The sequence below is a fragment of the Loxodonta africana genome, chromosome 21 (genome assembly GCF_030014295.1).
Source record: "Loxodonta africana isolate mLoxAfr1 chromosome 21, mLoxAfr1.hap2, whole genome shotgun sequence".
In the NCBI taxonomy this organism is placed as follows: Eukaryota; Metazoa; Chordata; class Mammalia; order Proboscidea; family Elephantidae; genus Loxodonta; species Loxodonta africana.
The window spans coordinates 33,706,098-33,732,607 of NC_087362.1; the positions used below are offsets into that span (position 1 = coordinate 33,706,098).

General features: G+C 47.2%; 1 protein-coding gene across 1 annotated transcript in view; it reads right to left on the minus strand.

The window, feature by feature from the left end:
- ATP2C2 (ATPase secretory pathway Ca2+ transporting 2) overlaps positions 1-26,510 on the minus strand; it is a 95,909-nt gene that overhangs the window by 27,292 nt on the left and 42,107 nt on the right. The window contains exons 5-10 of the mRNA XM_064273494.1: positions 25,416-25,586; positions 23,584-23,700; positions 19,656-19,745; positions 17,042-17,077; positions 16,890-16,951; positions 9,541-9,649 (exon numbers count right to left, since the gene is read on the minus strand). Of these exons, the coding sequence (XP_064129564.1) occupies positions 9,541-9,649; positions 16,890-16,951; positions 17,042-17,077; positions 19,656-19,745; positions 23,584-23,700; positions 25,416-25,586 (585 nt within the window). The remainder of the gene's footprint in view (positions 1-9,540; positions 9,650-16,889; positions 16,952-17,041; positions 17,078-19,655; positions 19,746-23,583; positions 23,701-25,415; positions 25,587-26,510) is intronic.

Consider the following 26,510-nt stretch of genomic DNA (forward strand, 5'->3'; position numbering starts at 1 on the left):
TTGACAGCTTCCAACCCTTTCTACCCTCCCATCCCCCCTCCAGACAGGAGATGCCAACACAGTCCCAAGTGTCCACCTGATACAAGTAGCTCACTCTTCATCAGCATCTCTCTCCTACCCACTGTCCAGTCCCTTTCATGTCTGATGAGTTGTCTTCGGGAATGGTTCCTGTCCTGGGCCAACAGAAGGTTTGGGGACCATGACCGTCGGGATTCCTCTAGTCTCAGTCAGACCATTAAGTATGGTCTTTTTGTGAGAATTTGGGGTCTGCATCCCACTGATCTCCTGCTCCCTCAGGGATTCTCTGTTGTGCTCCCTGTCAGGGCAGTCATCGGTTGTGGCCGGGCACCAACTAGTTCTTCTGGTCTAAGGATGATGTAAGTCTCTGGTTCATGTGGCCCTTTCTGTCTCTTGGGCTCATAGTTATCGTGTGACCTTGGTGTTCTTCATTCTCCTTTGATCCAGGTGGGTTGAGACCAATTGATGCATCTTAGATGGCTGCTTGCTAGCGTTTAAGACCCCAGACACCACTCTTCAAAGTGGGATGCAGAATGTTTTCTTAATGGATTTTATTACGCCAGTTGACTTAGATGTCCCCTGAAACCATGGTCCCCAGACCCCTGCCCCTGCTATGCTGGCCTTCGAAGCATTCAGTTTATTCAGGAAACTTCTTTGCTTTTGGTTTAGTCCAATTGTGCTGACCTCCCCTGTATTGTGTGCTGTCTTTCCCTTCGCCTAAAGTAGTTCTTATCTACTATCTAATTAGTTTTGGGATCTAATTAGTAAATGCCCCTCTCCCACCCTCCCTCCCTTCCCTCTCTCGTAACCACAAAAGAATGTTTTCTTCTCAGTTTAAACTATTTCTCAAGTTCTTATAATCTCACACTTTCTTTTAATGTTATTTGGAATATTAAAGTGATAATTAACTTAGAATATACCTTTCAAAGCACCTTTGTTCCTCTCCTGATACACCATACCCTGCCTACCTTGGAGATGCCCACATAATCTGCATGGCTTGAACATCACTGAGTCAGGTTAGTATTGACAACCTAATGTTATGTTAGTGTCCCTGGGTGGTACAAACAGTTAACGCACTTGGACACTAACCAAAAGATTTGCATTTGAGTCCACTCAGAGGTGCCTTGGAAGAAAGGCCTGGAGATCTACCTCAGAAAAATCAGCCACTGCAAACCCTACGGAGCACAGTTCTACTCTGACACACATAGGGTCGCCATGAGTTGGAGTTGACTCCACAGCAACAAATTTGGTAATGTTATGTTAACATCAGAAACACACCACACTCCCCAGGCAAGGAGAATAGAGGTACTGACATTTAAAAAACACCTACGACAGGCCAGGTCCTGTGCTAAGTACCTCACAAGGCTTATCTCTTAATCTTCATACCCTACAAGGATGATGCTATTATTTTTTCCATTTTACAGATAAGGACACTGATGCACAAAGAGGTTAAGTGACTTGCTCAAGGTTACACAGCTAGTTAGTGGCTGAGCAGAGATTTGAACCAAGGCTCTGGTTCCAGACCTGCACTCAAAACCATTTTGCAAAATTGCCTCTTGACCACAGACGCAGTAGATACCACTCAAAAGGCAAGACTCTTCTGTCCAGAATCCTGGCCCTCCCTTCCATGGTGGAGCTGCCGTATTGGCTCTTAACTGCCCACTTCCAGACTCTCAGTATGCCAGACAGAAATGCATCCCAGCTTGGTTTAAGTCACTATATTTTTCTTAATATAGTGATTCAAACGCAACTCTCAAATGACCTAGAGTTTGTATTTGTCCTTTTGCATTTGTAATTTTGAGCCCCAGGCCACCAAAGGAAAGCCAAAGGACATTATGGGGCAGCTTCTCACTCACAGTGAAAACAAGATGTGAGAACTGCGTCACCCCGTCCCTCAGGCTGCTGATCCCACAGACCTGGGCCATAGAAAGTGGCACCACATCCCAAAACAAGCAGAGATTTAGTTTCCAGAAAACACTGTCTAAATGAGACATGATAATAATTAGAATTTTATGACAGCAGTTTGAATAAATTGTACTTAATTTGCAAGCTTGGCTCAGTGGTGCAGTTGTATAAGCATTCAAAGCACACGGACTGTATACCCATTTTTATCTGTATACATTTAGGTAACACTGGAAAGGGCCCTCCATCCAGTGTCTGAGTTCGAGAGACGTAATTAGAACTACATGATGTGCTGATACTGTGAACAGCAGGAGGTTTGGGAGAGGGAGACAGGAGAGGGGAGTGGGATGAGCTGGAAGCATAGCAGAGGCTCCTGGAGGATCGAAGACTTGAAACAGACCCTGAGATGAGCAGACATTTGGTGACAGAGTCAGGCAAGTTCTCTAGAGAGGGAAAAGGCAGCAAGTTGGGGCACAGATGGTGGATGAACATGATAGCATGCTTGATTAAAGTAACCACAAAGTGGGAAGATGAAGAGCTCTCTTCTCCCACCACTCCAAACCAATCCAACCCATTGCCACTGAGTCAATTCCGACTCACAGCAATCCTGTAGGACAGAGCAGAATGGCTCCATAGGGTTTCTATGGCTGTATATCTTGACAGAAGCACACTGCCACATCTTTCTCCCAAGGAGAGGCTGGTGAGTTCAAACCACCGACCTTTCAGTTAGCAGCCGAGCATTTAGTCATTGCACCACCAGGACTCCTTCCGACCACTTCACCCACCTGAAAAGAACAGAAGCCTGTCAACTGAGAGAGGTCAGCAGCCTGGGGTGCTGGGAGATTCAGTTCTCCCACCTCTTTTCTCACTGGGTCAGGAGCTGCCCCACAACGTCACCAATGCACCCTCTTTGGAGTGGCAGGTGGTTGGTGGAGCTGGGCACTGTCCCAGGTGCTGAAGCCACAAGCAGGAAAGTGAGCTGCCCCTGCCCTCAAGGGGTGCTGAAGGGAAGATGGGACTTAACTTAGCCAAGAGAAGAGGGCACAGGCAAAAAAACAGGAGGGCGTGTGACTCACCTGGGGACACATGTGAGGAACTGCTTGACTGGAGCATTTGCAGAAGGTGTGGTTGGAGCCCACTTGTGTTTGGCATTGACTGCCAGGCTAAGAAATGTGGATATGACCTTGCAAGTAATGAGGAGCCATTACTTGGGCAGAAAAGAAGGAACATGGTGGAATTGGACAAAACTGTGTTAGATTCTCGGGGAGGTAGGGCAGTTGAAGGTAAGGAGAAGCCTACAGACAGAAATCACTGCTGCGGCCCCAGTGAGGCACAGTATGGCTCTTGATGAGGGGTGTGATGGGTAGAGAAGGAGGGGGCCAGACAGAAGAAATAGTAAGAATGGGCAGAAATTGAAGACTCACTAGCAATAGGAGACTAACTAGACCAATTAGCAGAAGTAGGTAATGGAAGGAAAGGCAGAGGGTACCAAGGTTTAGAGCTAAACATATTTTATAGAGCATTTTAAAAATAAGCATCTTTGATCCTGGTTGCATTCAATAAGATCTATTCGGGGTTGGCAGGAATCTAACAGGTTGAGGCTAAGTGAACATCCCCACCCTCTGAGCCAAGATGTGAGCCTTGATTCTCCCTCACATTCATTATTATTCCTGTGGTTGAGTACAGGTCTTATGACTTTGTAAGTGTACTTTCTTTTTTAAAATCATATTTGCAATTGTGACAATGATTTGGGAAACCTTAGTCCTCCTCCCAGCTCCCCCGTCATCACTGAAAGTTACCTGTCAGGAGTAAATTCTGGATTGTCAATTCTTCTGGGCTAGAAGCACCATGAGGACAGGGACCAGGTCTGCTTTCTCCACTGTGTCCTCAGTACCCAGCAGTTCTGGGCACATAGTATGCTCAGGAAATATTCGTTAAGTAAATAAGTGATGGGGGCATGGGTGGGCAGGGGGAGGACCTTGGGGCAGGAAGAAAGGAGAGACAGGCTCTGAGAAGTGCCTGAATCAGGTCAGCAGAATATTAGACCCCAAAGACATCCATGTCCTAATCCCTGGAACCTATGGATATGTTACTTTACATAGTAAAAGGGGCTGTGCAGATGTGATTAAGTTAAGGACCCTGAGATGGGAGATGATCCTGGATTCCTCAAGTGGACTTTTATAAGAGAAGCAGGAGGGCCAGAGTCAGAGGAGATGAGACAACAGAAACAGGTCAGAGTAAAGCAGGGCCACCAGCCAAGGAATGTGGGTGGCCTCAGGAAGCTGGAAAAGGCAAAGAAATGGATTTCCCCTGGAGTCTTTGGAGGGTATACGGTCCTGCCAACACCCTGATTTTGGCCCAGTGACACCCATGTTGGCCTTGTGACCTCTGGAACTGTGAGATGATAAATGTTATTTTCAGCCACTAAGTTTATAGTCATTGTTACAGCAGCAAGAGGAAACTCATACATTGAAGAAACTCAGAGGAAGACATGGAGACAGAAAAAGAGACAGACAGCTAGATTCAGGGTCAGAAGACCACTTTGTGGTTAAGGACCTGGGTGTGGGGGCCGGATGGCCTGGGTTGGAATCCCCCCACACTGCCATTGTGTGACCACAGGTGAGCTCCTTAATCTCTCTAGGTTCCCATGACCTCATTGTAGAATGAAAAAAGTAACAGTACTGGTCTCCTAAGGAGCCCTAGTGGTGCAGTGGTTAAATAGTTACCAAAAGGTTGGCAGTTCAAACCCACCAGCCAGTGTGTTGGAGAAAGATGTGGCAGTCTGTTTCTGTAGAGATTACAGCCTTAGAAACGTTGTGGGGTAGCTCTAGTCTGTTCTATAGGGTCGCTATGGATTGGAATCAACTTGACAGCAATGGGCGGTACTGGTCTCCTAAGGTTCTTGGAGATGAAATGGAGTCATTTGAATGCACAGTCTCGAGATACACAGAAAAATATTAGTCCTCTTCATGCGAGAAAAATAAAGGGCAACAGAAGATGGAGCTTCTGGGTCAAAAAGGAACAGAGCTGGTTGGGCTGGGAGGAAGCTTCTGGTAACTCCAGAGCACAATGATTGTTAAGTGGCAAGGAGGGCTCAGAGAAGGATGTGGGAGGGCCAAAAATCAAGTCAGAGGCCAGAACCCACACAACGCCAGTGGCTGCCAAGGGGGCGGGGCCTGTGCAAAGATGGGGTACAACTGAGGCCTCACATGGAAGCCCACGTCACTTCCTACTCAGCAGACACAAAGGTTCTGCCAACTCGCCCCACATACAGCCCTGCACGACTTGGAGTCCCAACAAATGCAATTCAAACCCCTTTTTATTTTAGAAATGGGGGGGAGGGGGAGAAAAAGCAGTAGGTGACCTAGTCTCACTGGTTGTACCAGGTCAGCAATTAGACTGAGAGCTCTTGCCTTGGCTTCCACCCCGGGAGAGAAAATACTGTTTGGTGACTACCCCCGTCCCGACACTATGCAAAAGGGCTATTATTTGGGTCACTTGTTTTAAGAGCTTTCTTGCACAGGCTGCTTCCTGGACCTAAACGGTTTTAAAGTGTATGAAGCCCTCCTGGATTCTAAAGTTTAGCAGTTGATAAAAATTTTCCACTGTGAACAAACAAAGCTACTGATTGTTAAATGGAGTTGCAAAATACCAAAGGGGAAACACGCGGAGGAGTGTTCCTGGCTGGTAGCCTTGAAAGAAACTTCGTGGTTTCAATGAACAGGGAACGATATAATCTAAATAAGCAGGGCAAGCAACATGCAAGTCAAGGTAGTAAGGGAGCTACGTGAATTTTAAAAAATGGCTTCAAAGAACTGTTGCAGAGATACAACATTGGTTTAAAAATAAAATCAATGACTGATATTCAGGGACTGCTCCCCAAGCAATGGCAGGGGCTCATTTTAAACATTGTAACAACCCCATCGGGTGGAAAGTAATCGCAACCCTTTTATAGATGGGGAAACTGAGGCTCAGAGTGAATGCCTTCTCCAAAGTCACACATTGGGAGACACAGAGCCAGGACTGGAAACCCAGTGCTCTGTGACCACCGGCTTGTCTTCAACGATGACAACAAAGCACCTTGTCCATCACTCAACCTGGTGCCAGACACTGTTCTAGGCTCTTCGCGTATACTGAGCCATTTGATCCTTACAATCACCCAAAGAGGCATTATCATCCCCATTTCACATATCAGGAAACTGAGGCACAGAGCAGTTAAGTGACTCACTCAGGGTCACACAGCTTGTGAACTGTACACCCAGGCCTCAAACCAGGCGGCCAGCCCCAGGGTGTACCACAGGGCCCTCCACACTGCCTCTCTGCCTCTACAACAGCACCTGTAGTGGGCACGAGTCCCTCTCCTTGGCTGCCCAAAGTCTGGAAGCCCCGCTCCCCTCCTGAGGCCTCCTCCCACTATGAGGCAGAACCCACCTTCCAGGGGAGAACTGAAAATGTCAGCCTGGCTCTCCCAGCTGTCCTTGCAGGCAGGACTTGGTCACCTGACAATGGTTCTTCCACTTGGCTCCATATGCCCCTAACATGGAAGGGGACGCTGGTGCAAGGAGAAGCAGGGCTGTGAGGGGACCATTTCTGGTCACAGCAGAGGTGGCAGCGGCACGAGCAGGGGCATCACCGGGGACCAGGTCTGCAGCGTGGCTTTTTGAGTTTGTTCATCAAACTGTTGCATCACCCTGGTTGGGCAGCTCTCCCAGGAAGTCTGAGCTACCCAATATTGTACTCAATTCCTCCTTTTTCATACACGACCTGTCGTTGATTTCTGTTGCTTGCAATGAAGAGCTCTGGCCGATACTGAACATCGGATAGCATTGTCAAGCTTTGTCCTCTCTTCTCTGTGGTTGGCACCAAGCAGGCATTAAGAAATGCCCATTGAACAGAATTCTCCCCAACTCTCCTGCAACACTGCTTCCCAGCATGTCGTGGGACTAGAACGTGAACTCAGCGAGGGTAGGGATTTTTGTATTCTCTCCATGACATCATCACCAGCGCCTACCAGAGTAGCTGGCACATAGTAGGTACTCAATAAATAAACGGTGAGTGAAGGAAGGAGTCACTGTAGGGTATGGTTGAAATGTTAATACTGGGTATCACTAGGTTGAATGCTGGAGCCACCCACAAAGTTGGGCGAATCAGGGTGACAGTAATGGACATGGCCACCTGGCTCACAAAGATACCTTCCCAGTGGTCATGTTTGTTGCACCCCTTTCCCATCCTTCTTCTGGGTCACCTCTCTGTCTACATGGCCAGGCCTGGCCAATCAGGGGCCTTCCCTGGGACTTTTCTGCCTGCTGTTGTTGGGGAAGAGCCCCACGGCCACAAGCTCTGAAGATATGAATCTGGGATGGGGGGAGGGAAGCCCATCTGAGGAGGAGTGTGTGGCACCAGAAGATATTGAGAAGCAGACGTGAGAGGGAGGAGAGGAGGAGAGGTTGTGCCTGTGTCTGAGGCCCTGGATCCAGCTGTCACTGATGCAGGCTCTATTCCTGCTCTTCTACCATTGGGTCACATGAGCCAGTAAGTTCTATGTTTTGCCCGAAGGTGATTTGAATTGGATCCCTGTCCACTGCACCCCAATTCTCAATTAAGGGTACAAAAACAGCTCTGTGGCTGAGGATATCAACCACCCCACCTTCCAGCATAACTGCCGGGCATCCCTTCCCCCTCCACAGCCTCACTTGTTCCATTGGGAAGACAGGAGGATACAGGGGATAATGGGACAGGATTTGGACTTGCACAGACCTATGTTCAAATTCCAGTTCTGCTATCTAGTGGCTGTCTTAGTTATCTAGTTCTCCTATAACAGAAATACCACTAGTGGATGGTTTTAACACACAGAAATTTATTTTCTCACACTTTCAGAGGCTAGAAGTCTGAATTCAGAGCACCAGCTCAAGAGGAAGGTGTTCTCTATCAGCTCTGGGAGAAGGTCCTTGTTTCTTCAGCTTCTGCTTCCTGGCTCCTTGGCAATCTCCATGTATCTTGGCATTTATCTTACCCCATCTCTCTCTCTGCTTGCTTGCTTAATCTCTTTATATCTCAAAGGAGATTGACTCAAGATATACCTACACTAATCCTGCCTCATTAACATAACAAAGACAACTCATTCCAAAATGGGATTATAACCACAGGTATAGAGACTAGGATTTACAACACATATTTTGGGGGCACATAATTCAATCCATGACAGTGACCGTGCACCACAGGCAAATCGCCAAGCCTCTCTGAGTGTTAGCTTCTCTGTAACATAAAGACACAGCATGACCACTTCCCAAAGCCCTTTAACCTGACTTAATTGGTTCATAGTGTTTTATATTAAAACAGAACAGAGCTCTACAGGGCATCAGGGACATTCCAGAACTACCGCTCAGCTCCCTTTGACACTGCCTGAGCCTGAGACCGAGTGCCTCCTTAAATGTAGCGCCCTGGACAGAAATCCGGATACCCTAGTCCCGGCCTGCGGAGAGGTCTATAAGCCCGGGCAGAGGGGGCAGAATGCCCGAGTGGCCACGTAGGAGGTGGCTCCTGGCTCCCGCCTCTGGTTTACTGATCGATGGCTGGGCTATGGTGAAAGCAGGTCCCGGACCGTAGCCTCGGCCCTCCTGCCCCTCCCTCGGTACCCACTCCTGCTAGTGAGAACATGTCACCACAAGTCAACCAGGCAGGTGACCTGTGCTTCATCCTCTATCACTGGAAGCTTTGAACAGTCTTTAAGCATTCTTGGAAGGAGCCCTAAAATGATGACTCCAGTAAACAGAACACTCTTTCAACTCAATGAAGCCCTTCCTGGGCATCCAAGACGGTCTCAAAGAGCCTCAGTCATTGTTCTGTGAAGCCATGACACCCTGACACCTCTGCAGGTTGGGGGACCGCAGGCCCTACAATCAATGTCCCAAACCGTGTATTAGAAACGCGTGTGCTGCTTTTTATAATTTTTGGTTTTGTGTGTTGTTTTTGTGGATGCTGTTAGGTCTACCTCCTCATCACCAAACACCCCAGGTTAATTTGCTACAGCTGTCTACTCTGAACTAGAAAATCACAACCAAAACGCTAGACTTAATACTTAGAATGAGGATAAATAATCTATGGCAGTGTCATGGAACAATTTGTGTATATGTTTTTTGGATGAGAAACTACTTTGCTCTGTAAACTTTAAAGCACGATAAAAGAAAAAAAGAATATATGGAGGATAGATTGAAGGGCTTTCAGCTCAAAGTGGAGTCCCTGAGTGGTACAAATGATTAAGTGCTCGACTGCTAACCAAAAGGTTGGAAGTTCAAGTCCACTCAGAGGTACATGAGAAGAAAACGCTGGCAATCTACTTCAAAAATATCAGCCACTGAAAACCCTATGGAGCACAGTTCTCTGACACACGTGGGATCTCTAGGCGTCAGAGTCAACTTGATGGTAATTGGAAAATGCTTAAGACTGGCTTGTTTGGCACCTTTTTTTGGCTGATCTGTATGTATGCACATACCCATGTGTGTGCATGTCTGTGTGTGTGCCTGTGTACGTGCTGAGGTAGAGGGAGCAAGACCATGAAGTGTGTCCTCCGGCTGAGCTCAGGGTCTGCATGCCCCGCGGACGAGGCTTTGGGGTGCTCACCTCAGTGAGGCGGATGTCTGCCGGGATGCGGTCGCCAATCGAGAGTGACACAATGTCTCCAGGAACCAGGTCTCGTGCAAGCAGGTGCTGGAGTTTCCCTTCTCTTATGCTGCATTTGAGAGAGAAAAAGGCAAAAGCATCCATGATGACACCCGTCGTTTACACACTTGGATAGATCGGAGCAAAGGTGATAAATACATACTTTCTCTCTCGGCTAGGGACACACTCTTGTGCCTGTATGGATTTTATTGCTGTAATTCATCTTTACTAAAAGACTTTGGGGAAATTTGTGGCTTCTGGGCAGCCCTGTGTGTCATCTGAAAATGGGGCTAAGCACTCGGCTGCTAACCAAAGGGTTGGCGGTTCGAACCCACCGGTCACTCCAAGGGAGAAAAGACCTGATGATCTGCTCCAGTAAAGATTACAGCCTAGGAGACCCTGTGGGAGTTCTGCTCTGTCCAGCGGGGTTGCTGTGAGTTGGAATTGACCCAACAGCAAACAACAACAACATAACAACAAGTGCACATCCCAGGTGGTGCAAATGGTAAGTGCTCGGCTGCAAACAGAAAGATTGGAAGTTTGAGTCCGCCCAGAGGCACCTCAAAAGAAAGGCCAATGATCTACTTCCAAAAAGGTCGTAGCCTTGAAAACCCTATGGAGCTCAGGTTTTTTTTTTTTTTTCTCTTTTTTAATTGTACTTTAGATGAAGGTTTACAGAACAAACTAGTTTCTCATTAAACAGTTAGTACACATACTGTTTTATGACATTGGTTAACAACCCCACTACATGTCAACACTCTCCCTTTTCAACCCTGGGTTCCCTATTACCAGCTTTCCTGTTCCCTCCTGCCTTCCACCCCCTGCCCCAGGGCTGGTGCGCCCCTTTAGTCTTGTTTTGTTCCATGGGCCTGTTCAATCTTTGGCTAAAGGGTGAACCTCAGGAGTGGCCTCATTACCGAGCTGAAAAGGTGTCTGGGGGCCATACTCTTAGGGTTTCTCCAGTCTCTGTCAGGCCAGCAAGTCTGGTCTTTCTTTTTGAGTTAGAATTTTATTTAACATTTTTCTCCAGCTCTGTCCGGGACCCTCTATTGTGATCCGTGTCAGAGCAGTCAGCGGTGGCAGCCGGGCACCATCTAATTGTGCTGGACTCAGCCTGGTGGAGGCCGTGGTAGATATGGTCCATTAGTCCTTTGGACTAATCTTTCCCTCATAATTTTTCTTCATTTTTCCTTGCACCCAAAGGGGTGAGACCAGTGGAGTGTCCTAAATGGCCACTCACAGGATTTTAAGACCCCAGACACTACTCACCGCAGTAGAATGTAGAACATTTTCTTTATGAACTTTGTTATGCCAGTTGAGCTAGATGTTCCCTGAGACCATGGTCCCCACAGCACTCAGCCTGGCACTTTGGTCCCTCAGGGAGTTTGGATGTATCTATGGTGGAGCTCAGTTCTACTCTGACATTCATGGGATCATCACAAAATAGGAATCGACTCAATGACAACTGGCTTTTTTGGTTTTTGCTTTTTTATAGTTTACTCTCTGTGGAAACAACTCCTGACGACTTCCGGAAGCATTCTGCCTGTCTAGAGCAGTGATTCTAAAGCCTGTTTAGTGGAGCCTACTGCTAACATCATGTCCCTCCCCAGAGCACACGCCATTTTTGGGTGCAGAGCCCAACTAGAGAAGTCAAGCCCAGGAGAGCCTGTCAGAGCTTCGAGGAGCATCGCAATGCCCGGGACGTCTGGGACCACCGTCCCACAGTGCAGTGACTGTCTGCACGTCTGTATACCACTAGATAGTGATGTGCGTTTGTGCACAGGTCCCGCAGAACCCCACCACACGCTGCCCCTGGCTGGCAGCAGCAGCCTCCCCTCTGGCTTCCTTCCATTCCTCCCGCACACAGAGGCCTGAGAGCTCTTTACATGTGAAAACCAGCCCACAGCTTCCTTTTGCTGCAAACCTCTGATGCCTCCTGCTGCCCTGGGAATCAAGTCCAAGGACCTCCAACTGTCCGCCTCTTCCCCCTCCTGTTGCTCCCCCCTCACTCTGTCCAGCCCCTGGACACACCCAGTTCTTTCTAGTCTCAGAGTCTATGGAGACCTTGAAAGTGGGAGCAGACACCCCCCGCCATGGTTTTTTATTGCACAGTGTAGCCTTCAGGGGGTGGGTCCTGACCACCTTAATATCAGCAGGGCCCCATTCTCTGTCTGAGATTGGCTCAGGCACTAGCCCATGAGACGGGAGTGCTCACTCTTCACACACTCACTCTCTCATACACACACACTGGCCTTTTCTTCCGCAGGACTTTTTCATGTCTGGCTGCGATGCTTGCAACTGTGCAGCCATCTCGGGACCATGAGGAGATCCAGACAGAGAACAAAGTCAACAAGCCAAAGTTGGCAGAGAAATGAAAAGACCAAGTCCTTGGTGCCATTTTGAATTGACTAACGCCACTGGCCTGCACCTCAGATCCTTGCTACATGGCATAACATATATTCCTGGTGGTTTGTGCAACTGAGTTGGAGTTTTCTGTTCCCTGTGGCCAAGAGCACCTATCAGATACACAGCTGCTGTTCCCTCTGCCTCTGACATCCTTCCCTCAGCTTTTTCTGTGGCTGGGTCCTTCTGTTTCTCAGGCGTGAACTTAAATGTCAGCTCCTCCTTAGACGTCAGGTCAGGGCAGCCCGGTCACCCACCGTTACGGATTGAATTATGATATGTACCTGTGAATGTGACCCTGTTTGAGGAAATAGGGTTTTTCTTTGCAGATGTTACCAGTTCACGAAGTCATACCGGAGCAGGGTGGGTCTTAACCCTAATCCTTTCTAAGTGGCATCTTATAAAAGGGGAAAACAGACGTGGAAATGGATAGACACACAGGGGGAAGACGCAGGAACGCCAAGATCCCCGGCAGCCACCAGAAGCTAGGTAATCTGGCACAGAACAGCTCCTCTCTCAAAGCCCCAGAAAGAATCAACATGGTCAAGACCCTGAGTTTGGACTTCTAGCCTCCACAACTATAAGAAAGTAAATTTCTATTCCTTAAAGCTAGCCACGTTGTGGTATTTTGTTACAGCAGCTTTAGGAGACTAAGACACCCACTATCTAAAGTCACCCCTCTCCACCAGTCACTGTTGTACCGCTGTGGGATTTGTTTTAACTTTTGTTTAGTTTGGGGGTTTTGCTGTTTTAACTTGAACACACCTGCCATGTTCTGGAATCCCCTGTTTTTCCTTGCTTATTACCTGCCTCCCCTAATGTAGGAATGGGAGCTCTGTGAAGCCTGACACCTTTCTAATTGGCTCACAGTATAATCCCAGAGCCATTTACCCCGGAACACAGTAGGTGCTCGATAAATATTTGCTGATTGCGCAAAGGGTGGAGGGAACGCAGGAAAGGTCTGCATGCAGGTGCTCCATCCGATTAGTAAATGGAGCCTCAGAGTGAGGTGTGCTCAGCCTTCAGGTCTTCAGTGCTCTTCTCACTCTCTCAGGCAGTCTGCCCTGCTGTTCTTACACATAAAACCGCCTCTTAGAAGGGACTTCTGAGGACACGAATAATGCAGACTATCCACCTGAAAGGCTGAGACTTGATATTTAGAGTTAAGACTGGGTCATCTAACCACATAAATCATTTATGCTTCCACCAGCTCGTGTGATCAGGGTCACACACCACACATCTGGTTTGTTGACGTCCTTGTCTGTCCAGCTGTGAAACCCAGATATTTTAACTGCGCCCCGCCCCCATAACTTGTCTGGAGGCCCTGGGGGGTGCGGTCACCATGCTCAGCTGTACTGCCCCCCATAGCTCATCTGGAGCCCCTGCGTGGTGCGAACAGTTAACATGCTCAGCTGCTAACCGAAAGATTGACTGTTCGAGTTCAGCCAGAGGGGCCTCAGAAGAAAGGCCTGGAGATCTACTTCCAAAACACCAGTCATCGAAAACATTATGGAGCACAGTTCTACTCTGACACACATAGGGTCACTATGAGTCAGACTGGGTTTGATGGCAACTGGTTTTTTATGGCCTGTTTAGAATCAACTCATCTTCCCTAATGCTCCCATATCGTCCTTTTTGGGTCCCTGTTTCATTGTTCATCCTTCTCTGTCTTGTATCAGGGACCTGAACATACATACACAGACATACCATAATTGCCAATTCCTTGAAAGGCAGAAAGATATCTCCCTTGATCTTTCTATCCCCCAGCCCCACGGCTTGCTTATACTGTATACGTCCAAATACACGCTAATGTTCTTCCCCAAAAGTCACCCTTCAGAAAATAGAGACTTGCCTTCTAGCATAAGTCCTCCTAACGTTTCTCAGCTCATGAGATACCTTCAATGACCTTATTTTGAGCAGCAACATATATTTGGGAAAGATACACTAGCCTGAAACTACCTCAATCAATGGGAGATTCTTTTAGAAGCCAGCAAAATTCAATGCAAATTTAGCCACAGTTCCTGGGGTAAGTTTTCCTAAACTCCAGGTGTGTGGTGTTATTGCAAATGAGCCTATTAAAGGTCATTTAAAAGCAATACTGTATGTTATTCCATTTATATGTTGTTCTGAAAAGGCAGACCTCTAGGGACAGAAAACAGAGCAGTGGTTCCAGGGGCCAGAGGTGGGCTCAGTTCTTTAGGGGCATGAGGGAAGTTTCTGGGTGTTGGATGTGTTTTCCATCTTGAATGCAGTGGTGGTTACGTGACTGTCTGTACTTTTCAAAACTCATAGAGCTGTATACTGAAAAGGTCAAATTTTACTTCTATAATTTATATCTGGAGTCCCTGGATGGTATAAATGGTTAAGTTTTGGGTTGTTTGTGTGCTAACCAAAAGGTTGGAGGTTCAAGTCCACGTAGAGTTGCCTCAGAAGAAAGGCCTCTTGATCTACTTCCAAAAAATCCGCCACTGGAAACTATGAAGCAGAATTCTACTCTGACACACATGGGGTCACCATGAATCAGGGTTAACTCCACAACAACTGGTACTTGTGACCCTGGATAAGATTTCCAATGACAGCACCCTGCATGGGTTCAAAAATTGTGCTCTAATAACTTAGACACAAGTGCAGATGGCATGTTCTGGAGGACTGGGTGAAGGGCTCACAAAGTTTCCCTCGGGGTGACCAAGACCCGAGGTCAATAAGGTACGAGTAGAGGGTTGGTGCAACATTGGCTCATGAAGTGCAAGAGTCCGGTGAGGTGCAGCACTTCTAAGCAAGCACTTTTTATATAGCAGCCAATTTAAAAAGTCAATTTAAACCTGTATCACTGACTTAAGAAAGTGATTTAAATAGACATTTGACTGTTTCACACGCTCCTGGCAAAAAGGACATCGAACACACAAAGTTTGTATGCTCATGTTGGCAAAACTTTCTCTCTTCTAATTGGAAAGAAGACAGAATTGCCTTATATCTGGGTGACCTTATATTCAGACATGTAAGGTAATACTGGCTGCCCAGTGAGGGCTTGCTGGGCTGCATGGTGAGCAAGGTTTCAGGTCTGTGAATTGTGCAACACCGCATATGCACAGAATGGCTAGTCTACCTGTGAAGGCAGTTTTAAGGACACGATTTTGAGTTTAGGACACCACGATTTGATATGTAACAGCCCATCCATGTATAAAAAGGCCCCGGGAGCAAGAAGGCGCCAATGCTGGAACCACCTGAGATGGCCTACTCCCCTCCCCCATGCCCTTCTGGCCTCCATCTGGCCCTGACTTTGGGCTTGTTTTAGAAACACACTTGGCAAGTTTTTAAACAATATCTCCATCTTGGAGCATCAATTATCCAAGAGGAAGAAAGAGAGGAAGCTGGGACAGGGACATGGAAGACAGACACACCATAAAACAATTTGAAATTGTCTCACAGCCAGTTTCCTGGCTACCTTCCCTCCCTGGGCCTCAGCACCATGGACTTGGGTCTCAGTTTCTTACCTGTAAGAAGGGGATAACACTAGCCTCCTTGCATGGCTGAGGTGGGTATTAAAGGAGATGCTGTACATAATGGACTTAACCCACCCACAGGGGCTGTGCCCGGGGTCTGGGTAAGCTTGAGGCATACCTGAGTCAGCCCCAGCCCCCTCCCGTCCATCCCTGTTTCCATGTCAGGATTAGGTTGATGTGAAGTTGCTTAAATTCAAGGACCAGCTGTTCTCTGCCCGAGTTCAGCTGGGGCAGGAGGAGGAGGTGCTGGGAGTAGGGGTGAGGGAGGAGACTTGGCCCTTCTGAATCATTTCATTTCTTACCAGCAAAATAAAATTACGGATTACTGGTATCATAAAACTAAATGTAGAAAATTCCAAGCCTAAAGCATTTTCCCCTTCCATGTCTTCCGGCTTCCTTTACTACCTACTGCTGTCGAGGTAATTCTGACTCATAGAAACCGATAGCACAAGGCTGAACTGCCCCATAGGGTTTCCTAGGGTATAGTCTTTACAGAAGCAGAACATCAGGTCTTCCTCCTGCAGAGCAGCTGGTGGGTTTGAAGCAGGGATCTTTTGGTTAGCAGCCGAGTGCTTAACCACTAGCCACCAGGGCTCATTTTCCTTTACCAATGGCCCTAAAATAAGGGCCCTCACAAATCCTCAGAACTTGAGGTGTTTCATACAGTGGCCACTAGCCCCACGTGGTTACTTTAATTAAAATTCATTGAAATGAACTAGCTTTAAGAACTCAGTCGCACCAGCCACATTTCGAGTCCTCAATAGCCTCTTGTGGCTATAGCCGCCATATTGATGGCATGGACACAGAACATCCCCATCGTCACAGAAAGTTCTACTGCACAGCATTAAGCAGAAATGCCCACGAGGTCTTGGTGGACATTTTTGTCTTTTCTTTTTCCTGTCTAAACATCTTGGGTAAGAGCTGTGATAGCAGATGGCCAAGGGGCCTGTCCAGGTGGGAAAGAGACTTTTGAGATGCTTTCAAATGCCTGGACTTCATTCTCTTAGTGGCATCCCACCCTTCAATCCAGTGTTTTGGTGCTTTGACTTCTTAAAGCCAAATTAACCTCTTCGGAGTCTATCCTTTGAGAATTCTATGAAAACACTGAACCCTACCCCTAGAAAAAATGGACACAGCTTTACACACAATTCAGAGGCCTTGTGAACTATTCCTTCCCAAAGATATTCTGCTAAACTGTGGCCCTGATGCAGACAGTAAGGGTAGAGGTGAGGCCCAGAGAGCTTGAGTGAGATGCCCAATGATACACAGCAACCCACTGGTAGATTTTAACTCCCAGCAGGCCATGGTTCTCCTAGATAATGCTACAAAGGACACAACTTTTGCCAAACTCCTCAGCCTACCAGCTCCTCGGACAGACCACACAGTCATGGGGTTCTGACTTACCAGTTACATTCCGGGGGAACCAGCTTCGTCAGCTCTTCCAGGGACTTCTCTGATCTGAACTCCTGGCAAGAAGCACATAGGACGCACTGTTTAAGGGACAGGAACTTCATACAGCTCCCTTCACCCCAGCCAGGACCTCAGGAAATACACACCTGGATGAAGGCCACGGTGACCACGATCAGCACAGCCTGCAGAGCAAGGAAGAATGTTAGTTGGCACCAGGTGCTCGGGGCACAGGTGGATGAGCTGGTGGGAGGTGATGGAGGGGGCAGTCATTGAATGCACTTCCTTCCTTCTTGAAAAGAAGTGCACTGTGCCCAAAATGTAGAAAACAAGCAAGCCCCCCCCCCGCAAAAAGGCAGAAAAGTCACCCTCAACTCTGCCACCAAGTTCACATTTTAGGGTATCTTTCTCGATTTCTTCCTGCACATACACACATACAATACGGGATCGTACAGCACATTTCCTTTTAAAAACTTCCCTTTTGGGGCCAGAACCTGCCCGAATGGACAAAAAAAGAGAGTGGAGGGAAGAAGTGTGCTGTCTCATTAGGGAGAGAGCAATTAGGAGTGTATAAACCCAACCCAGTGCTGTCAAGTCGATTCCGACTCGTAGTGACCCTATAGGACAGAGGAGAACTGCCCCCATAGAGCTTCCAAGGAGCGCCTGGTGGATTTGAACTGCTGAGCCTTTGGTTAGCAGTCGTAGCACTTAACCACTACGCCACCAGGGTTTCCAGGAGTGTATAGCTAGGTGTATATAAATTTTTGTATGAGAGACTGACTTGATTTGTAAACTGTCACCTAAAGCACAATAAAAATTAATTAAAAAAACAAAACAAAACACAACTTCCGTTTTCACTCAACAGTGTATTCTAATCATCATTCCAGGTCAGTAGATGTGGCCCTAACCCCAGCATTGAAAAGAGGTGCAGAAAATGTCACTGCAGGGAACAAGCCTGCTTTTGTTTTTTCCCAAGCACATCCATTTAATTTCTTCATTCCAACTCTACCCTAATTTGCCAATTGCAGTTAAGATTCAAATTTCCTCTTTCATTCTGGTACAAGGAAAGCACTACCTCATTAAGTGAATGTGTTTAACCCTTCCTCACCCCTGGGCGCAGGGTTAGTAGGCTGCCCAAAGGTGTCCTCACCGCCTTGGGCTAGATACTCCCCTCCGCTCCACAGCTCAAAGGCTGGGGTTTCTCAGAGGAACTTTGACATTTCCTCATTCACTTTGCTTCAGAACCCTGAAAACAGCAGATATGAAGGAAGCAGAAGAAGACCTGTTATCATTATTGAGAAGCTTCATACTATTGTGGTTACGGAAGTGCAAACCCTGGAGCCATCCTTCCTGACTTCAAGCTCTGGCCCTGCTTCTGACCAGTTTCAAGGATTTAGGCAAGTTACTTAACTTCTTCAGGCCTCGCTTTCCTCATCTGTAAAATGGGGATAACCTCATAGCGTATTAAAAGAGTTCCTATTATAATGGGGAAACCCTGGTGGTGTAGTGGTTAAGTGCTATGGCTGCTAACCAAAAGGTCAGCAGTTCAAATCCACCAGATGCTCCTTGGAAACTCTATGGGGCAGTTCTACTCTGTCCTATAGGGTCGCTATGAGTCAGAGTCAGCTTGAGGGCAATGGCTTTGGCTTTTATATATATATATATATAATATATCTGGCAAATGTATTATTGTAAGTTTTTTGTTAAATAAAAATTTAAACACATATAAATCCTTGTGGTCCTCTGTCACATGCCTAATTTTCTGAGTGTTCCAGGTTTCGATCTTGTCTTCCCAACCTATCTGCTTTTTTTTTCGGTGGGGGGGGGATGTTTAATATTGACTTAAAAAAAAATTTTGTTGTTGTTGAGAATATACACAACAAAACATATAATTCAACAGTTTCTCCCTGTACAATTTGGTGACACTGATTGCATTTTCAAGTTGTGCAACCATTCTCACCCTCGTTTTGTGAGTTGTTCCTCCCCCATTAACACAAATGTACCGCCCCCCCTACAGTTCCTAGCTTTCCAGGTGATGTTGTCACTTTGATCCCACATAGATAGTTCTTAAAAGAGCTAATGCTCAAGGCAGACATTCTTTACTAGCTAAGCTAAACTACTGTTTGGTTTTAAGAAGGCTTCAGGGGGTATTTTTGGTTTAAGGTTTGAAGATTATCTCAGGGCAATAGTTTCAGGGGTTCGTTCACCCCCCACGGCACCAGGAAGTCCTGAGTACATAAGAATCTGAAGTTCTGTTCTGCATTTCCCCCTTACTTTTGTTATCTTAAAAGAGTACTCACTCCAACAGAAAGTGGTGGGAATGATGCCCACCTAAAGGTGCTCCAGGGATCGATCTCTGGAGAGTGGATGATGGGCCGTGACTCAGTGCCATGTGTACAGCCCAGGATCCAGCAATTCCACACCTGGTTTTCCAGAGAACCTTGATGCATGTGCTCTGGGATCAGGAAAGGAAGGAGCTGGCTACAGCACTGCTTCCAACAGCAAAGCCTGAGAACAACCTAGTGTCAGCCAAGAGGGCGAGGGCTGGATAAACCAGGACACCTCCAGGCCAGGGAAAGGACTAGATTTGCTTTCTTGTCATTCTGATATATATAGAAATAGCAAGAGAGGGAGAATGATAGAGAGAGAGGGAGATACATTACATATATACATACACACATTTACATTTTTTTCCTTGCTTAATGAAAATAAGACTTTTTCTTAATTAAAACAAAGCCCCTTGGCGGCCCCTCACACACTCACCATAGCGATGCTGACGGCGTCTTCATACTCCTTGGTGAGCACGCTCACCAGCGCAGAGCCCAGGAGCAGCAGGATCAGGGGGTTCTTAAACTGGAAAACGAGAAACAGGACAGGGGGTTCTTTCCTATTAGACCCCTACCAGTGTACTGGAGGCGCAAACAGTTAAGTGCTCGGCTGCTGACTGAGAGGTTGGTGGTACAAACCCACCCAAAGGTGCCTCACAAGACAGGCCTGGAGATCTGCTTGCGAAAGGTCACAGCCTTGAAGACCTTATGGAGCAGTTCTACTCTGCACACAGGGAATCACCATGAGTTGAAGTCAACTTGACAGGAATGGATTTTTATGTGACTCAGACATTCACTCAAGGCCAGTCTTCCAGGCCAACACTAGAGGGACAGAGGGCTAAGGGAGGAAGAAGATGGCCATCCCACAGTTCTCCCCGACCCACCTGCACTCTGCCTAACCCCCCCTCCCACTACAGTTTCACCGACACTGGCTTCCCAGGGGTCATGGTGACACTGTCCCTGAAACAGACCTTGCCATCCCCTGTCACCACACCAGCTCTGGCCCATCTTTGAGTTGTTGGTCTCTTCTCACTGTATCTTCATGACCCGATAGGCCATGACCTATTCCTCCTAGCAGGACACAAGTCCTGATCCAGCATGGCCAAGGGGTCTCCTCTCACCACTCCGAGTCCCCCAAATCCTGCACGTCCCAACTGTCCAGCTTCAGGCACTAACGTGCTCATGCAAACATCCACCTGGGGCTCCAGTTATGTCCTTCTTGAGATTAGCTGCTCCAGAAACTTCCCAAAAGGATTTTTATTTTATTGTTTTATGTATGCCCCCTCATCCCACAGATACATTTCACGGTGGCTTGTGTTACAGACAATTGAAAGGAAATACAAATGCATAAAGACAGGATCAGAGAGAAGAGAGTGAAGAGCAGGATCAGGAAGAGAGTCTGAATGTGAGCCAGCAAGTCATGGTTTTTAAAACAGGGCTGCATGTTTGGCTCTGAGCTTCCCAACAGCCAAAGCAAAAGGGGAAATGTGATCAGAAGTGTGATTTGTGCCGCTGGTGAACAGATGCCAATCTGTGCTGCGCAGGGGTAGTGCACTCAGGGATTTAAGGCCATCTTGGAGTTGCCAGCTTTTTCTCCTGTGAAAGAGGTCTACTGTACTTTGTGGTTGCCCACCACAGCCCTCAGGCTACCACAGCAGCTGTTCCAACTCCTTGAGACCGAGGAACCCAAAGACATCTTGCCTTCTTAGCAAAATCGCCTATCACAATGGTAATCCAATTTTTTGGTTGTTACTCTCTCCTCTGCTAGAATGCCACCTTCCTGAGGGCACAAGTCATGTCCGCCCTGGTGTTCACAGTCCTCCCAGGTCCCAGAACCGAGTCTGACCCTCTGGTGTGGCCAGCAAGAGCTCAGGCATCAGAACCAGGTCCCAGCTCTGTCTCCACCATTACCTCACAGAGAAACCTGGAGCAAGCCTCTCTCTTCTCCAAGCCATGGCTTTCTCAGTGGAGAGTGGCTGCCAGTGACTGGCACATAGTAAATGCTCAATAAATGGTAGCCATAATGACAAGATTGATTATGGAAGGCACTTGATAAACACTAGTTGAATGGAGGAATTTTGGTCACCCAAGTCCAGAAAGCTGCCTTACATCAGGGCTCTTGAGTCCCATAGCTGGCCCTCCTGGGACACTTTCTCCAGCCATCGTTTTCAGGGCTGAGGGTCATCTCACCTTCAGGAAGAACCACACCTCCAAGCCAACTTGCCTGTCAAGTCCCAGGGCTCGGGTCCGAGACACGTGGGGAGCGGGGATGACCCACGGAGGCCCCACAAAAAGGCCTTCTCACAAGTACTTGAGACCCATGTCAGATGACCCGAAGTTTCTGAGACAAACCTTACTTACTTAAGCTACATGCTTCTCCATATAGGCGATGTATTCAATATGTAAATAAACTGTCAGCTAACTGCGGACCTCTGTAAGCCTTTCCATGGCCATGAATTCACAGACTTAAAAATGGGCTAGATTAAGACAATTTAAGAAGCACATCATCCTAAGGCAATGGATGGAATTTATTCAGACTCTGATTCTAACCAACTGCAAAAGGCATCTTTGAAGCATTTGGGAAAATTAACTATGGAGAGTGCATTAGATGCTATTAATGAAGTGTTAATGTTGCCAGTGGGATAACAGCATTGTTGTGGAAAGAAAGAAAGCAATCTCCACGAGAACCTTCCTGTGAAGGAAGAAGCTGAGAGTGTGTTTGACAGGGCAAGCAGCAGGAAAGAGAACACCCAAGGGAGACTGGCAAGAGGTCTTAGAGGAAGGGCCATCCAGGGCAGGCCGGCTACAGAAGGCTTTGAACTTCCTGATTTGGGCAAGGTGAGTCTCCAGCTGCAGAGCAGAGAGCGCCCAACCACCACTGGAGCTTCAGTCTCTTTCCCTGAATTTCAGCTTCCAGGGGGCTGTGCCGTGGCTTTCGAACACTGGGTTCTAGGAAATTTCTGAACCGGCCAGAGCCACCTGCATACCCAGAAACCCATTTCAGAGGAAAACACATCAGTGGATTCCATCCCCAGGCGCTGAGAATGGACCAATGAACAGGGTGGGACTTGAGAAGGCTGGAGGGAGGAGGCTGCAAGGCAGGCTGTGATTGGTCCCTGAACAACCAATCAAGAAAGTGTTAACCACTGAGCCAATAGGAAGGAAGCTGAAGCCGGGGCAGCCCCAAAGCCAGAGGATGGAGAGGGGTGGACGTAGGAAGGGGTGGTGTTGCAAACAGCTGGGGAGGCAGTGTGATTGCCTTCAGCGTTCTGGAAAGTTCTGCCTATTAACTTGGGCTTTCTGAACCGGGTGGTGGAGGTGTTGACTTATAGACTGGAACTTGCAGCCACGCCTAGTTTAAACTTTTCATCCCTCTTCCTAATGGCTTCCTGACAGCTGACTTATGTGCCTTCGGTTCAGAGCCAAGGCAGCACCTATAGAAGGGCTAAGGACAGAGATTCCGGATCTAGTTCCTTTCTCAGCACTGCCACTTACTGCTGTGTGGCTTTGGCCCGGGGTTGCCAGATAAAATACAGGAGAGTTGAATCTGAATTTCAGACAAATAAGGAATGTTTTAGTGTATGTATGTCCTAAGCAATACGTGGGGTATGTTTATGCTAAAAAGTCATTCCTTCTTTACCAGGGATTCAAATTTAACTGGGTGTCCTGTATTTTCATTAAATCTGGCAGCCCTACTAACTCTAGGCAAATATTTCAACTTCTGTGTACTTTAGCACCTCATCTGTAAAACAGGGTTGGAATTGTTGTTAGCTGCTGTCAAGTCAGCCCCCAACTCATGGTGTCCCCATGCACAACAGAATGAAAGGCTGCCTGGTCCTGTGTCATCCCCATGGTTGGTTGGGAATCAGACCGTCTCAGCCTGGAAGCTCTGCTGAAACCTGTTCAGCATCCCAACAACAGGCAAGACTCCACGGACAAGTGGATGGTGGCTGTGCTTGAGGTACACTGTCTGGAAATCGAACCCAGGTCTCCCACGTGGAAGACAAGGATTCTGCCACTGAACCAGCAGTGTCTCATGGGAATTATATTAGTACTTAACTAACTGGGCTATGAGGAGGACTAAGTTAGTCCCTGTAAAGCACTTAGCATGATACCTGGCATGCAGTCAGCCTGCTATTAGCTTGACCACTGTTATTAATAACCGTGACTGCCTGGGTAGTTATATGCACGGTTGTCCCTCCTGCCGAACAGCAGAGTGAGCCTTCTTTATAGCACCTCTGTCCCACCTCTCAGGACCTGCCCAAGGACACCCTCAATCAATATTTAAAGAATGGATGACTCCCCCCCCCCACCCCCGGCTTAGGCTAGTCGGAAGAGAGCAGGCATGACACCTGGGGCCCTACCTGGTCAACATATTTCTTCCACACGGGTTCTGTATTGTTGGCGACAAACTCGTTCCAGCCATGGACCAGTCTGCGCTGTGTCACCGAGAACTCTGACAGCCCGCTCTCCAAGTCTACCTAGGGGAGACGGTCAAGAACAAACTCACCGATGGGCTCTGTGAGGACTGAGGAGCTCAGGGCACAGAATCCCCGCCCTAGAACCAGCTTCTCTGATGATGGGGAGTATGCGCTTGTCCACAAAGGAGAGGAGATTGATTCACAGACTGCACTGGAGCTCCTGGCTGATGCAAACAGTTAAGTGCTTGACTGCTAACCGAAAGGTTGGCAATTCAAGTCCACCCAGAGGCACCTCAGAAGAAAGGCCTGGTGATCTACTTCCAAAAAATCAGCCATTGAGAACCCTGTGGAGCACAGTTCGGCTCTGACACACATAGGGTCGCCATGAGCCAGAATCAACTCTACGGCAACGAAAAAACAAAATAACAAAAAACTGCCCTAAAGTTACAGCACAATGAATATCTTTGGCCTAAATTTCAACAAGTGGAATTATAGTATGGAATTCCAGAAATACAGAAAGACTTATATTTTTTCTTTAAAAAGATAGGCCTGTCCTTAGAAACAATAACAGCTAAAACTATTATACCACCGCTGTCGAGTCGATTCCGCCTCATAGTGACCCTACAGGACAGAGTAGAACTGCCCGATAGAGTTTCCAAGGAGCGTCTGGCGGATTTGAACTGCCGACCTCTTGGTTAGCCGCCATAGCAGTTAACCACTGCGCCACGAGGGTTTCCAAAAAAACGATTATATCATGCATATATCGTGCCAGACGTGGCTCCACGCTCTTTGCGTATATCTACTCGCTAAATATAACTAATTTAAGAGTCAAGCATAGTGTAAGGGAGCGCTGTTGTTCTGATCTCAGCAAAGGTATTCTTGTTTCTAAGAACTCGACAAGGAGAAAGCTCTACTCGGAGGTGCACGCATGCAGGGGGTGACGGGAGCTGATTCCTATCTAGATTCTTTGGAATAGAGAAAGAAAATCAAGCTCATTCACAGAGAAAATACCAAGGCAGAGAAAAACATATTTCCTCCTCTCCAGATACAAGCAGGACCTGAATTTAAATAGACTTCTGGATTATTCTCAAGGCTGGTGTGAAGCATTACCTTCTAACTTCCTTGAAGTTGTGACACAGGCCCCTTTCTTGGCAGATTTTTATTTGTTTTCCAAAAGTGTGGTGGGTTATGACTACACACACACACAGGCACACACCCATTATGTTTGCTCAGTTTTCTAAGTAAAGAAAATTAAAAACATGAAAACAAGCAGTGCCCTTCCGCCTCAGCCTGGGCTGAGTGGGGGTGTTACTTGTCTTGCACAGAAAAGAATTCAAATCCATTTGAGAAACTCGTGGAAGTTTGGTTGAAGTAACTGGCCACACCATGGATTATAAAAGACAAGAGATGGAATAAAGGATGGGGCAGAGTTTGAGCTTTGATGACAAAATACTTGGATTCAACACAAGGCTGTGCTACTTCCTAACTGTCGACCTGGGCAAATTATTTCATTCCCTCTGCCTCCATTTATTCATCTGCAGATGGGAGGATTAAGGTAACAATGTGTGGAGAGTTTGGAAGGAGAACGTTGGGAAGAATCACTACCGACAACCACAACGATGATACGGTCAACACTGATAGTATTTTCTAATGATGCTAATAAAAACGTTTTACAACATAGAATTTCAAGGCAGTTTTGGGGCCATTTTGTGTTGCTCTCTTTTTAATCTAAACACCTTATCATAATCAACCTTAGACGCAAATTCAATTCTTACGTAAAATGCTTTGGCCAAGTCTTCTTTGTCGCATTTGCATGCTTCCTTGGGTGGCAGGGGTACCACCGTCCTCTCTTTTTCGATGGCTTTCAACTCGTATTGTTCATCAGTCTGTGAGAAAAAACCAGGACTATGGTTAGGCAGATTAGAATTTTGCCTCGATGTGGCTTTTCAAATTCTTACATATAGAAAGTGTGCATATCATAAGCATACAGCTCTCGTTTTCACAAACTAACACATACCCAGCTTCCATATCAAGAGACAGATGTTGCCAGCTCCCAGGAGATTCCGTTTGCCCATCCAGCCTACCCACCGCAAGAAGGATAACCACTATCATGCCCTTTATCACCTTAGGTGAGTATTGCTCAGGTTTGAATGTCATATATATGGTGGTGGTGGTGTTAGGTGCCGTCAAGTTGACCCCGACTCCTAGCAATCCCATGTGACAGGGTAGAACTGCCCCATAATGTTTACATAATCTTTACAGGAGCAGATTGCCAAGTCTTGCCTCTGTGGAGTCGCAGGGTGGGTTCGAACCACCAACCTTTCAGTTAGCTGCTGAGCACTTAACCATTGTATCACCAAGGCTCCTTATATAAATGGTAATGTACAACATAAACTCTTGCATCTGGTTTCTTTTGCCCAATATTGTTGGTGCAATTCATGCATGACATTACATGTAGCAATGGTTTGCTCATTTTCATGACTGCAGGGCATTCAATTAGATGAATGTATCACAATGTATTTATCTACTCTACTGTTCATGGACATTTGGGCTGTTCCCAGGTGTTGGCATTACTAACACATCTGTTTTCATGCAAATTTAAACAGAATTGGAACTTGCAAAGCTGAGAGAGCAGAGTGACAAGTTACATATTCAGAACAAGGAGCCTTGAATGTCCGAGATTCTCAGTAAGTATATCCCATACGTTAGAGAGCACCTCCTACTAATGATAGGTGACATCACAGCCTGGTTCTATGAGACCTGTTAAATAACCCAAGGAAAGAGGGAACACAGTCAAGTTCTGGGGGGTGTGAGTGAGCGTTCTGTGTTGAGATCCACAGGTCTGGGGAGAAGCCATAAGAAACACTGGC